This window comes from Aspergillus welwitschiae, assembly GCF_003344945.1.
Source record: "Aspergillus welwitschiae strain CBS 139.54b unplaced genomic scaffold BDQ94scaffold_32, whole genome shotgun sequence".
Classification (NCBI taxonomy): Eukaryota; Fungi; Ascomycota; class Eurotiomycetes; order Eurotiales; family Aspergillaceae; genus Aspergillus; species Aspergillus welwitschiae.
In genome coordinates this window covers 301,243-313,538 of record NW_020798726.1, presented here as the reverse complement: position 1 = coordinate 313,538, position 12,296 = coordinate 301,243, and the positions used below count along the sequence as shown (strand labels likewise).

The window sequence follows — 12,296 nt, the reverse complement described above, 5'->3', positions numbered from 1 at the left end:
GTGGTGAAAGAATGGAAGTTATGAGGTTATTTTCCTTTTTCGTTTTTCTTCAAAATGAGCGAAAGAGTGGGATTTTGTATGTATGTATGTAGTAGTTATATACCGGCAAGCAAAAACGAGAGAAAAGTAATAAAAGAACGAGATGAAACATCTGATATCAGCAGAACTCACTGGCAGGCATAACCTAAATATGATCCATCCGATTATCCCATCGTTAGGGATGGTTGGCACCTCGACCCAACCCCTTGGGATTTTGGAACACCCGAACTTGACACAAAAATCGGCGTGTGAAACGCAGTAGAATGCCGATCTGAAGATCGCGTGAACGAACGCCCATCTGATTCTCCGGATTCCAAAATGGTTCGCTCGGCTCCACGTCCCGCGCGTTATGGCCGATCCCTTGCTGTCTTGGGGGCGATGTTTCATCATCGTTGCTGTCGTGTTGGTCTTGGGAGGACCCATTTGAGTGGCTACAAGCCTCCGCAATGCGGATACACCGTTCGCCAGGTACCCGAGCGAGGGATGTTGTTTGTCCCGGTGATGTAACGATCGTCGCACTATTGCTTTCTGAGACCACCACGCGGCCGACTATCGATTGTCAGACTCTTTTGGCCCTGTGGATGTCGTCAGGTTTGGGAGCCCCTGTGGGGGAGGAAAAGGATGACGTTCATGGTCTGCGAAAATCTGATTTGCTAGGCGAGGCTGTGTCTTGGTCGGACTGGGGCTACCTAGATAGTATTCTAAGAATCTTCAGATGTGGATGCTCGCTTGTTGTTTGTTTTGTTCCTGACCCATGGAACCGAAGTCGGATAGCAAAGTTGGCACTTGGCAGGCAGAATGGAGAAATGGAGAAAAATAGAGTAAAGGGAGCCATCCTGAAGCTGCATTGTACTTTTTCGCCTTGTTTAGCGCCGATCACGAGACTGGCACCTGATACTTCCATCTTCCCCCTTTTGGTCTCACACTCTTTCCTTGTCTGCCTCGACATTCTTATAGTTCTTACTTAGTTGCACTCGCTCTGCTTTAGCGTCAGCCACTCCGCTAATTTGCTTCTGTCAGTGTTCGAATCTTCCGCATAAATCACCGGCTATATTAGGCGCCGATCATCCACAAGCTTGATCGCGCCACTGAGATGCACTGACGTCTGCAGAACTTGTTGCAGACAGCCTCATGGCTAAGGCTGTGTTGTGTGTCGGCCGATTCTCATGTCTGACAATTTATTCGGCCCCTGCAATGGTAGGGAGGCAAGTCCCGGGCTGTGGAACTCCCACCAGTCAATGTTGACTGTGAAGGTTGCCGGCCGACGATAATATGCAACAAGTGAACGAAAGGGGTGTCGCTATTGGCAATCCTTGTGAGACTAATGACTAACATTGCATCCCTTGATTTGTCACCATCCAGCAGGATCACTAAATTACTAACTATCTAGTCGCTGCTGGACGGAGCTCGGCCGATGCTATGCTGAGTGTCGATTGACATTACGATGGGAAATAATACTTCGAAGGTCTTTCTGGTCAATGCAGATGCCACTGCAATTGCAACGCAATTCCAATGCCTTCGTGAAGTTATCCGCTATATACTCAAATCTAATGCATCACTGCACCTTTTACTGCATGCTATCAGCCCCCCCCAACATTGCTCTCTGCCTCTTCCATCTCGCCTGCCTCGACCTTCCTGCTATGGCAATTCTTTCCCCAAGCTGAGCGGTTCCATCCGCTTTCCGACCGCCAAACTTATCAACCCGAGCGATACGGAGAGGGGAAAGGCTATCACGGCAATGATTGCGCAACTCTGCGATAAGATAACCCCATGTTTTGACGTAGCCTCGGCCCTGTCTTCTCCTCATTATTATCCTCCGATTCCCCCAGGGTTCCTGTCTTCTGCAGAAAGTGCTCTCGGCATCGAAGATGACCAAGTTTCAATTGCTTCCCCTTGTCGCAGGGCTGCTTGCCCCTTCAATTGCAGCCCTTAGCATCCCTTCGCCGCAGCAGATCCTCGATTCTCTCACTTTCGGAGAGCACACCGACGGCTTCTGTCCGCTGGCACCCAAAGTTGAGGTTCCTGACGACGGTTTCTTTCCAGCTCTCAAGTTCGTAGAAGATGCCTCGTTCAAGTCGCGCCAAGTCAATCGTCTCTCCAGGGCGGTTCAAGTCCCGACCGCGATCGACGACTACATGAAGGATCCCTACGATGAGAAGTTCGCCCCATTCCTCGACTTCCAGAAGCTCCTGCAGACCCTCTTTCCCCTCACGTACGTCCCCAGTCCCCGTCTTCATGGCTCCATCTAACGCAATCTAGCCACTCCTACGCCCGCGTAGATCACATCAACCGATTTGGTCTCGTCTTCACCCTCAATGGCACAGATGACTCGCTCAAGCCCCTGCTATTCACCGCACACCAGGACGTCGTGCCCATCAACGACCCTGCCGACTGGACCTATCCCCCCTTCGACGGTCACTACGACGGCGAATGGCTCTGGGGCCGCGGTGCCAGCGACTGCAAGAACGTCCTGATCGGTCTCATGTCCGTCGTTGAAGACCTACTCTCCCAAAAGTGGGAGCCAACGCGCACAGTCGTCCTGGCCTTCGGATTCGACGAAGAATCCCACGGCTTCCTCGGCGCCGGATCCATCGCCAAATTCCTTGAGAAGAAATACGGACCGGACAGCTTCGAATTTGTCCTCGACGAAGGCGGCATGGGCCTCGAAGTTCTAGACGACAACAACAACGGCGTCGTCTACGCTCTCCCCGGCGTCGGCGAAAAGGGCAGCATCGACGTTGTGCTCACTCTGGCCGTACCAGGCGGCCACAGCTCCGTGCCCCCTTCACACACGGGAATCGGCATCATCGCCGAGATCATCTATGAGCTAGAACGCCAGGACCTCTTCGTCCCCGTCCTAGACACTCACCACCCGACCCGCAAAATGCTCGAATGCCAAGTCCGCCACTCCCCCTCGCAAGTCGAACCGTGGCTTGCCTCTGCCCTCCAATCAAGCGATTACATCTCCCTAGCAGAGAAACTGGCCTCCTCGCGCGGCGACAAGTTCCGCTTCATCCTCCAAACCTCCCAAGCAGCAGACATCATCAACGGCGGCGTCAAATCCAACGCTCTCCCCGAGAAAATCAGCGCCCTCGTCAACTACCGCATCGCTCTGCACCAAACCCCAGACGATATCAAGAACCGCGCCGTGGAGATCATCTCCCCCATCGTCAAGAAATATAACCTCTCCCTCACGGCCTTCCCGGAAAGCGACACCGTCGACCCCTCCCTCAACAACCACCTCACTCTTACTACCCTCAGCGGCGCCCTCAGCCCCGCCCCGGTCAGCCCAACGGACATCGACACCGACGCCGTCTGGGCCCGTTTCTCGGGCGTCACTCGCTCGGTCTTCGAATCTGTCCCTAGTCTCGAGGGCAGAAAGGTCGTCGTGAGCGGCGACATCATGACCGGGAATACGGATACGAGATTCTACTGGGCTTTGTCGAGGAATATTTACAGGTGGAGTCCGTCGAGGGCGGGTAAAGCGCTGAATATTCATACTGTTGATGAGAGGATCGATATTGATATTCATCTTGAGGCGATGATGTTGTATTACGGTATGTATTTCTCCTCTTATGGATACTCGTATCACTAACTTGTGTCTCTAGATCTTATTCGCTCTTTCGATGGACGGACTGATTCATCTGTCATTTCTGCTGCGTCGGCGACTGCTGATGATGAACTCGCTCACGACGTGCTGTGAGTCTGTAGGAACTCTCCTACTCTTTAGAGTGGCTCAGGATGAATGATGGTTATGAATCATGTGGTCTACTGCGCCAAAAGTTCATGTCTTTCCTGGAGTTCAACGAGAACCAGATCTATGTTTCCACGAATAGCTCCAGTATATAGCCAAATGCAACCACGTATTTGTCTATCGATCTGACAGTCTAATTCTTTACCTTATACTAGGGGTAAGAAAGTGAAAGACAATAGAATAATATTTGCAGCGGCCTATGAAGATAATTATGTACTCGATGTTGCCCAATGCACTGTAGCCCCTCTGCATGTAACAGTAGTAGCCACTGATAAGAGAAAAACGAAAGTGGTAAGAAGACGGGGGCAATATCCCTGCTTTAGCAATATACAACAATAGTAACAATCGAGAGCTCAATATGAATGTATAACGAGTGACCTGCACATCGAATGCTGAAGAAGAATGGAATGGCTCCACTGAACCAAGCAGGGAATATTATGCAAAAGTTGCAAGGATAAGTCGAAATAGAACGAGAGAATTAGTTGCCTTGGTTGAGCAGGAGCAAGGCAAAGGCACCTCCCACGACGGGGCGGTCGATGAAGACGTTGGTTGGGTAGCTGGGAATGGATAGGTTAGCTAATTGAAGTCAAGTTTTATTTTCCTGTTAGTACTCACCCCCCGCCAACTGCATCGTAGAGATCTGTCATTGCGTAGTTTGTGGGTGTGTCGTTGATCCACTTTGATAGAAGCTGCATGAACATGTCTCGAGTACTGGTTGATGCAATGGCCGCAGTAAACATTTCCCAATCGGCTGCGCAGAATAGATTAGTAAGTATATCACCACCGTGGGTTTGTAAAGCTCACCTTTTGTGTATTCATGTCTAGTGTCGAGCGGTACTCCGTACTCTAGTTGAACAGTGGGGTAGAATGTACTCTGCATGTCGTATACGGACTGTGGGACCAAGTTTAGGCCCAGCTCGCGATCAGCATAGAGGTTGTATAGGAGACCTGCAAGACTGTTAGCATTTAAGTTTTGGTATGAATTCAAGGAAAACATACCGTGGCTGTTGTTGGAGCCATAAGCAAGTGTTGCATGAGGAGGGTTGGCATTGTGTGCGATGCCCAAAATTTGCCATCGGTCAATGTAATTATGAGCAATGGCAGTGTAGTTGGCTCCATTAGCAGAGTGATCAGTCTCGTTGCTAATGACAGCCATGGCTTCGATACCGATGATGCCCTTCAAGGCCAAGTTGGTCTGGTTCCTAAGCCTGTTGTTAGAATCTAAGACTCATATGAGGCGGGGGTTTGCACATACGCCAAGCTGCCTGCAAAGTCATCTGTCGAGATTTGGTTGGCAGGGTAGATTGCATCCTCCACAAGGTACGCCGTCCACTGGTTGAGCAAGGTATAATGCTGGGACAGATAATCCGTGTCGCTTGCCTTCTGCGCATATGCCAAGGCCATGATAACCATGTTGCCACATTCTTCCAGTGGCATCGCCTCATCATCGCCTTTAGGATGGCCAGTAGCGTTGGGATAGTGGCTCCCTACATCGTGCATGGCGTATGCGTTGGGGTAATTCCCAGACTCCTGGATCTCGAAAAGTGGCTTCAACAGCAGATTAAGAAGCTCAGGGTTCGTGTATAAGAAGATGGGGTGTGCTGGGAAGATAACGTCGACCGTGTTCACGTTTCCATCGGACGAGATTTCCTTCATGAACAGGTAGGTGTTGTCCGGGGTTCCGCACAGCTGGCATGCACCAAAAGCCTGACGAACCGTGAGAGAAGTGATTGTCAGGTAGTCTTGTCCAGCTGCAGCAATGGAATCCTGGGCTATCTGAGTATCAAGGTCCGACGAGAGCGATGAGGATGTAGCATAATCATTATGGAAGAAGTCCAGCTGAAAGCGGCATTAGTATAGCCCTAGAGTTATTCATCTCGTGGAAACTTACAGCTTCCGGCCCCGTGCTGAAATAGCTGGTCCACAGCGAAGGTAGAATGGTGGATCCACTGCTACTTCCTTCGTACTGAATTGCGTCGGTCTGTGCCAGACCAATAGAGTATAGAACCGAGACTGCGGATTCCACAGATCCAAGGTCATGAGCAAATGCAAAGATAGGCCAGTCGGTAGATATGGCACGATAGTCAGAATCCTGTGAGTCGCCTAGCGTTCCGTTCGCAGCAAATGCTGCGCGGACATTATCAGCTATACCAGACTGGTAGGTCAAGTTTTCACTGTTGTCTGTGGCCCAGTACCAGTCTCCCCATTCTCCTTGGTCACTGACCTCGGAGAAAGCGAGCTGGGTTTGGCGACTGACTTTGTGATAGGCGACACCATTATCGGTAGTACCGTAATCCCATGTTGCAGTCGTGGTCCGGTCTCCCGACACCCATTCTATGTGAAGTCAGACAATGAGCATCCTATTGCCACGCGGAGGCATCTCCGCCAAGTAGGGCAAATACTCACCCGCCGAAATATCAGCATACAGCTGCACATCGTGGGCCTGGCCATCAAGAGATTCAACTTGCACATCGACATAGGAGAAAACGAGCGACTGGCGTTTGTAATCGTTTGGTGTAATTGGCGAAAGGAACGTAATATTCATCTCCACCTTGTCGGCGACATTCATGGTGAAGATACTTTTCGTAGACGTGTACTCATAGGAAGTTTGGTTCACAGTCGCCGGTCCAGGGATTCCCATCCAGGTGTAAGCACTGCCATCAACACGAATCATTCCAGCCCAGCCAGTAATCTGGCCACTAATCCAACAGCAAGAATCAGCCTCCGTTTTGCTCCGGACCAAATACCATACGCAGGACTACTTACGACCAGAAAATCGGCCATTCTCCCGCAAGATAGCCACCGTTGCCTCCATCGCTCCCTGCAGACAGCCAGGTGCTCAGGTAAGGCGATTTGACAGCCAGCGGTATCGCAGGAGGACGGGCAGGCGAGAAGACAGAGGTAGCCCTGGCCGAAGAGGCCAGCACCGTCACCAATAAACTTATGAAAAATTGATACATTATGAATTTTGACTGCAAGACAATCAATCGGCAAACATAGTCCTTTATAGCAGTACTCCTTCTGTGTTTATTTCCCCACGGGAAAGGCAATGCCAAAACACTTAAGGTTCTTTAGATATAAGGAGATATGTGGCACCTGGAATGGGGACTGGAATGTCGGGCACACTTCAAGGTGTAGGCAATCGATTCAGCATTCCGGGAAGAAAGGAGGGAATGGGGGCATATTTGAATCAAAAGCAACAACCTGATCGTCAGGAGAGTCCAGTCAAAAATAAAATATAACCAAGTTCTCGAAGACGGCATGGAACTGCGCGATAAGAAATTACCTCCCAGCGTCGTCTGACCTGTCAGCCTCCGAGTGGACAGGACCCATGCGGTCTGCATCCATATGTCCGAGAAAAGCAAAGATGTTATTCATGGAAGAAAGGGGGACGGTATTGGGGGGGCCGTGGCTGAGTGTGATCCAGTCTTACCAAGAAGTGTTTAATTAAGGTATGTGGTCTCGCGGAGCCATTTCCCATACACAACGCTACGCTTGCAGGACAGCCTCGGGCCAAAAGCAAATGAATCAGCCAAGAAGAGAATCAATGGGTCAAAGCAGGACGCCACTAGCTCGAGAAATATACTGTCGTGAAATCCAGGTGAGCCCATGGACTGGGGCCTTGAGGAACGCAACTGGACTAAACAATGTTAAGCAAGGCCCCATGGTCTTTGCAAGCGGCACGGGTGCAAATGACTACTTACTGAAAGCGGATATGGCCGAGTGACAATATCATGAGTCCACACTAGCAATAACTATAGATTAACCGAGGATACAGGTGACAAGGCATTTCACCGAAGTTATCGCAGCGGAGACATGAAGTGGATGCGGCCGGCAAGAGGGTGAAACCACTGACAAACAACTTTGTTGGAAGACACGCATCCTCCATGTGAAAAGGAGGCCGTCTGAAAACGGCAGGAGGTAAGATGGCGTCGGTGCCAATCGATCCTCCCACCGAACAAGAGTTCTTACGGTGTCCTCCTGCAGAACTCTGAATTTGCTGCACCCGGAGGGTAAATCATATATCGTATCGTGGCCATCGAAAGTCAACATCCGGAGTCGATCAGTCACCGCCAGACCGGATATCCCATCGAAGTCACAACCCATATCGATCGCAGCCCCACGACAGTTTTCAGTAAGGGGAGGAAAGCAAAGCTAAACGGCCAGCATCGGCGTGGACTCGAACCTACAGCGGGTGGACAAGCAGAATAACTGGAGCCCGTCAGTGTGACCGACATTTGTGATAGCATCATGTGAGAAAATAGATACCTCGGGGGTTCCCCCTCATTCCCCTGCGTCCAGGAACCATGAAGTCCACCAGTCAGAGGAAGAGGTACCGGGAAGAGGTCCGCATGGCTGCAGTGTGACTGCACTCGACCACTGAGCATCGACCATGGCGCTGAAGATGTGGAGATGAGGGAGAGAGATTTGGAGATGGACGCCTTGACCTCCCCGGGGATCGGATGGCGGCAGGCTGACCGACGCGGAGTTCTGGCCGGGCTTCTCCTCACCAGCTATTCTACTCTCAGTAAGATTCCCAGCTCAAGATCCCAGATCGTTCCACCGAAAATTGATCGGTCACCTCGCCAATGCAGGTACCAGGCAACAATAAGCCCACATTGCTTTTTGTGCTGTTCTATTTTCAGATTTTTGTGCTTGATCTTTGCCACAGGGGTTTGACTGCGAGTCAATGCAGCGATCGATCAACAACCAGCAGCATGATCTGATGTTCTTGCAGAACATCGGGACAGCACAAGTAGTATGCTGCACCATGTGTCTCACAGACATCAGTGGTAGCATACACGAAGCGCAGACAGCTTCAGAATGCATAATAACCAAGACATCGCTCCCACATTGGTCTACAATATAGTTGCGGTCGGGGGGTAGTATCCACGGGTAATCCAGGAACAATGGCTTGATTGTTTGCTTGTTTGATTGTTCATTCCCAGAACCAACATCCTCCGAACCATGGATGCAACCCGACCCACCAACAATGTCGTGTTGACTGACACGAAGAAAATGAAGAATAAAAGCAAAGACAGGCTAGCTGATTGCTAGTAACTATCTACTGCAGTAGCATCCTTAAAGTTCTTCAACAACTAATGAATAGATAATTATTCTATAATCAACAAAACCATTCTACTACTAATGCCACTACTAATAACTAATGTCTCAAACTACAAAACTAGTCTCGACAACTAAGTTCTACTGCTGCATACAATACATATGCTATTGTCGACTGGAGACAAAGCATGAAGTAGGGAGATACTACTGGCTAGATAACAAATAGTCCGCAACTCCGAGAATCGCGCCATTACTCTCACTCATTGCGTTGGCGACTAAGAATATCGGGCCGAATTACTGCTTAGGAGAGCATACCTTTATTTCATCGACATGCGTGGGAATTCTCTTCTCACTCAGGTAGAACTGTCTACAGATGATGCCTCTATCCTACTCCAAATAATATCCAGACCAGACAAATAACCAGGGGAATACTGACACACATGCAAAGGTACATATCTATATACAAGAATCGTCGCAGCTATACTAAATAAAATATACACAAAATGGAACAGTCTCTTTTTCCTTTCAATCCGTCAACTCTAATCCGAAGCATTATTCCGCAACGGCGTCTCCTCCATAGGAAAACTCTCCTCCGAAGGCACATGTCGGTACGGCTGCGAGCGCTGAATCCTCCTCCTCCGAAGGACCCAAAACGCGCCCAAAAGCACTCCCGCGAAGGACGAGACAACCAGAATGAAAATAAGCAGATTCCCAAGACCACGCACGACCTGATACGCTTGAGAAAGCGCCGCAAGGAGGTCCTTGGTATCACCGTCCGACAACAAGGCAGAGGAGTGGTCCGCGCCCGCCTGGGCCTCCTTGTAGATGCTCGACGGGTTAATCGGGGAAGGAGCCTTTGATGATCCGACGAATCCAGCGGCCTCCCAGTTATCGGGCGTCTGGGTGCGATGTACGGCGGAGGTACCCATCACGTTGCCTTGGTGGTCGACAGCCGCGGCAGATACCCAGTCGAGGAAGCCATGGGCAATGAACATGGTTTCGAAGTCGGTCTTGCTGACATTGCCGATAAGCACGGGGGCTCCGCCGTCATATGCCTGGGCGTAGAAGTTCCAGGCGGCTACATCAGTGGCGCCGTTCCAGCTGACGTGGAAGATCGTGGTTAGATCGTCCTCGGTTGTGCCGTATACGGACGCTACAAGATCGGGCGGCGCACGAGGCCGGCCAGTGAACTCGTATTTGTATGCGCGGTAGGTCGAGAAGCGGTCCGATGCAAACTGGGCGGTCATCAAGACGTCTCCCTCTGGAGAGAATTCGCTCTGGTAGCCTGATTGACTCCAGCCAACGAATACGTTGCCGTTGGGGAGGAGTTGGGTGTTGCCGCGGAGTCGAGATAGCTGGCCGTCGGGACGGTTGTAGCGGGCGATCAATCGGGCGGTCATCGGGTTGGCGGTCGTGTCCAGCTCGACGAATAGGCCTGACGATACGGTCTCGTCGGTGGTAATCTCGTCGGAGGCGTTATTCAGGAACGAAATGATATGGTGCGTCCCGTTCGACGAGACGAATTTGACATCGTGCTGCTTGGAAAAGACAAAGTCCTGGATGAAGTTGGTTTCAGGGCCACCCAGTCGCCACATCACGCGGCCGTCTACGCCGGAGATCATATAGATAGTATCGGTGAAGCGCATCGAGATGATGTAGTCGCCAGCCTCATTCTTATCGACTGCATTCATATGCACCGAGTCGAATCCCCATTGGCCCATAGGCTCCTCCCAGGTGTGAAAGCGGTCGGTCTCATGCAAGCCCAGGTGATCGGACGAGTCCCATTCGAACAGCGGTGCACCGGTAGCCAAATCCAATTCTGCAAATCCACCCGTCAGGAAAAGCTTCTGTTCCCCCGGACGGCCGACATCAGCCATGTCCAGCATTTTCGACTGGTAGACACAGGCCAGGGCTGTTTTGCCTCCATCCATGACTTTGAACTCGTGAACATTGAATTCCCAAGTATCGTTAAGCTTGAAGACCTCCGATTCCACCTCATAATGCTGACTCAAGATAAGGCCGCTACCCGGGACAGTTTCATCGAAGGACCGTTGCGCAATCAGGGACAAGTGAGGTTTATCGTCAATATTGTGTACCGCTTTGAAGTCGAAGGTGTTCCGGTTATCGAACATGGGGGATCCGGCCCAGATGAGAACCTGCTCGCCACGATTGAGTCAGTCATGTTGACAAGACGACTGATTCGAAAACCAGTGGGGTAGTAGAGTCTTACGCCATCTTGGTCATAGATATAGGGCCCGACTTGATACTGCAGATACTTACGAGTCGGGGATTCGGGATCGATCATGCCGTAGGGAGCAACAAACCAGTATCCCGGTGCTGCGCGGTCCCGGTCGTGGTGAGTGATTTCCCATTTCAGGGCTCGAACTTCGGGGAGCTGAGGCGATCATCGTGAGCACGAGAACAAACACATGGCATACTTAGCTTTCAAAAAAAGGAAAGATGAAACTCACTGTCACAAAAGACATAAGATCCTCATCGTGGCGCTGCGCAAGAGCGAATTGCGAAAAGAGCAAGGCGAACAGACACCAAATCATGGTTCGGGCGGAGAGTGATGAACCCTCCCAGCAAAGCAAAAACCCAACGAGCGGACGAGGAACAGGCCAGGGGCGGAGAAGGGAAGAGGAAGGGGAAGAAGGTGAGGAGAGAGAAAAAGGAAAACTAGATCAGCCATGGCGCAGGAAATCATCAGAGGCTGATTTGCAGATACACGCGCCTTATACGGGTTGGAGTGTCCAAAATCCAAGCCGCGGACCCAGATAGATAGTCGAGTTAGTTGTTCGACTGGGGCCCGAAGATCGGCGCAGGTCTCCAAACACCGTCCAGACACACCCACCACTTCTGCCATAAGTCAGGAGAGGGAACCAAGATGGAACCAGGAGAGAGCGCTAAACATGTTCGCACCCACGTACACTTGGGGCGAGCGATCCAATAGGGCAGAGCTGACTGACGGCCAATGTTGCCTGCAATGCCGCACCCACCACTAGAGAGCCCCGGTGGCTTGGGTTGAATCTCGGCACACTGGACAAGAATAGCATGGCTGGATTAGTATGGCGGAACTGCTGACGTAGGCCTGCTTGCCTGTAAGGAGTCAGCTATCGGACCATGTTCTGTAGTTAGGTAGATTAGGAAGATAGAGAAAGGGGAGTTGGAGTGACTATATTCCGAGTTATTAAGGGTCTGGAGAGGGTGTGTGACAGGGTCTTTCTTCAATCCTCATCTTCTTTCCGCTCGGTCGCGGCGGGTCCGCTGCTTGGCTTGGCCCTCGTCGCCTTACAAGATCTCAGATCGATCCAGGTGGAAAACTCTCTCAATTGAATACATAAATAGTAAATCGATACTTTGTTATGGTCTTAGATGAATACTCAGGGATCTCCAAAAACACTGAATATCATTGGCTAACTATCCTAAAATCCACAGA

General features: G+C 50.9%; 6 protein-coding genes across 6 annotated transcripts; 2 read left to right on the top strand and 4 right to left on the bottom strand.

The window, feature by feature from the left end:
* The first annotated feature begins 393 nt into the window (after window positions 1–393).
* BDQ94DRAFT_79325 (uncharacterized protein) lies at window positions 394–1,245 on the top strand. The gene has a single exon (XM_026776567.1). It carries the CDS (start codon window positions 486–488, stop codon window positions 1,005–1,007), a length of 522 nt encoding a protein of 173 aa, XP_026623130.1. The 5' UTR covers window positions 394–485; the 3' UTR covers window positions 1,008–1,245.
* A 660-nt stretch (window positions 1,246–1,905) lies between these two features.
* Window positions 1,906–3,967, top strand: cps1 (Gly-Xaa carboxypeptidase; the record flags this gene model as incomplete). Its single annotated transcript, XM_026767408.1, has 3 exons — window positions 1,906–2,251; window positions 2,299–3,596; window positions 3,648–3,967. Coding segments are annotated over 3 exons (1,739 nt in total), but the record flags the coding sequence as incomplete, so codon positions are not given.
* On the bottom strand, window positions 3,945–7,049 carry gta1 (glutaminase GtaA). Its single transcript, XM_026773994.1, has 8 exons — window positions 6,560–7,049; window positions 6,200–6,492; window positions 5,685–6,127; window positions 5,049–5,632; window positions 4,793–4,995; window positions 4,598–4,741; window positions 4,409–4,544; window positions 3,945–4,350 (listed from the first exon to the last, which is right to left on the bottom strand). The coding sequence occupies exons 1-8, from the start codon at window positions 6,751–6,753 to the stop codon at window positions 4,272–4,274; spliced, it is 2,076 nt and encodes a 691-aa protein (XP_026623128.1). The 5' UTR covers window positions 6,754–7,049; the 3' UTR covers window positions 3,945–4,271.
* Window positions 7,050–7,060: 11 nt separating this feature from the next.
* On the bottom strand, window positions 7,061–8,183 carry BDQ94DRAFT_149575 (uncharacterized protein). The gene is made up of 4 exons (XM_026767407.1): window positions 8,063–8,183; window positions 7,498–8,005; window positions 7,227–7,433; window positions 7,061–7,131 (listed from the first exon to the last, which is right to left on the bottom strand). Exon 2 carries the CDS (start codon window positions 7,898–7,900, stop codon window positions 7,556–7,558), a length of 345 nt encoding a protein of 114 aa, XP_026623127.1. The 5' UTR covers window positions 7,901–8,005; window positions 8,063–8,183; the 3' UTR covers window positions 7,061–7,131; window positions 7,227–7,433; window positions 7,498–7,555.
* A 159-nt stretch (window positions 8,184–8,342) lies between these two features.
* Window positions 8,343–8,928, bottom strand: BDQ94DRAFT_149574 (uncharacterized protein). The gene has a single exon (XM_026767406.1). It carries the CDS (start codon window positions 8,621–8,623, stop codon window positions 8,372–8,374), a length of 252 nt encoding a protein of 83 aa, XP_026623126.1. The 5' UTR covers window positions 8,624–8,928; the 3' UTR covers window positions 8,343–8,371.
* A 292-nt stretch (window positions 8,929–9,220) lies between these two features.
* BDQ94DRAFT_149573 (ASST-domain-containing protein) lies at window positions 9,221–11,634 on the bottom strand. Its single transcript, XM_026767405.1, has 3 exons — window positions 11,329–11,634; window positions 11,088–11,252; window positions 9,221–11,013 (listed from the first exon to the last, which is right to left on the bottom strand). Exons 1-3 carry the CDS (start codon window positions 11,410–11,412, stop codon window positions 9,397–9,399), a joined length of 1,866 nt encoding a protein of 621 aa, XP_026623125.1. The 5' UTR covers window positions 11,413–11,634; the 3' UTR covers window positions 9,221–9,396.
* Between the last annotated feature and the right edge of the window lie 662 nt (window positions 11,635–12,296).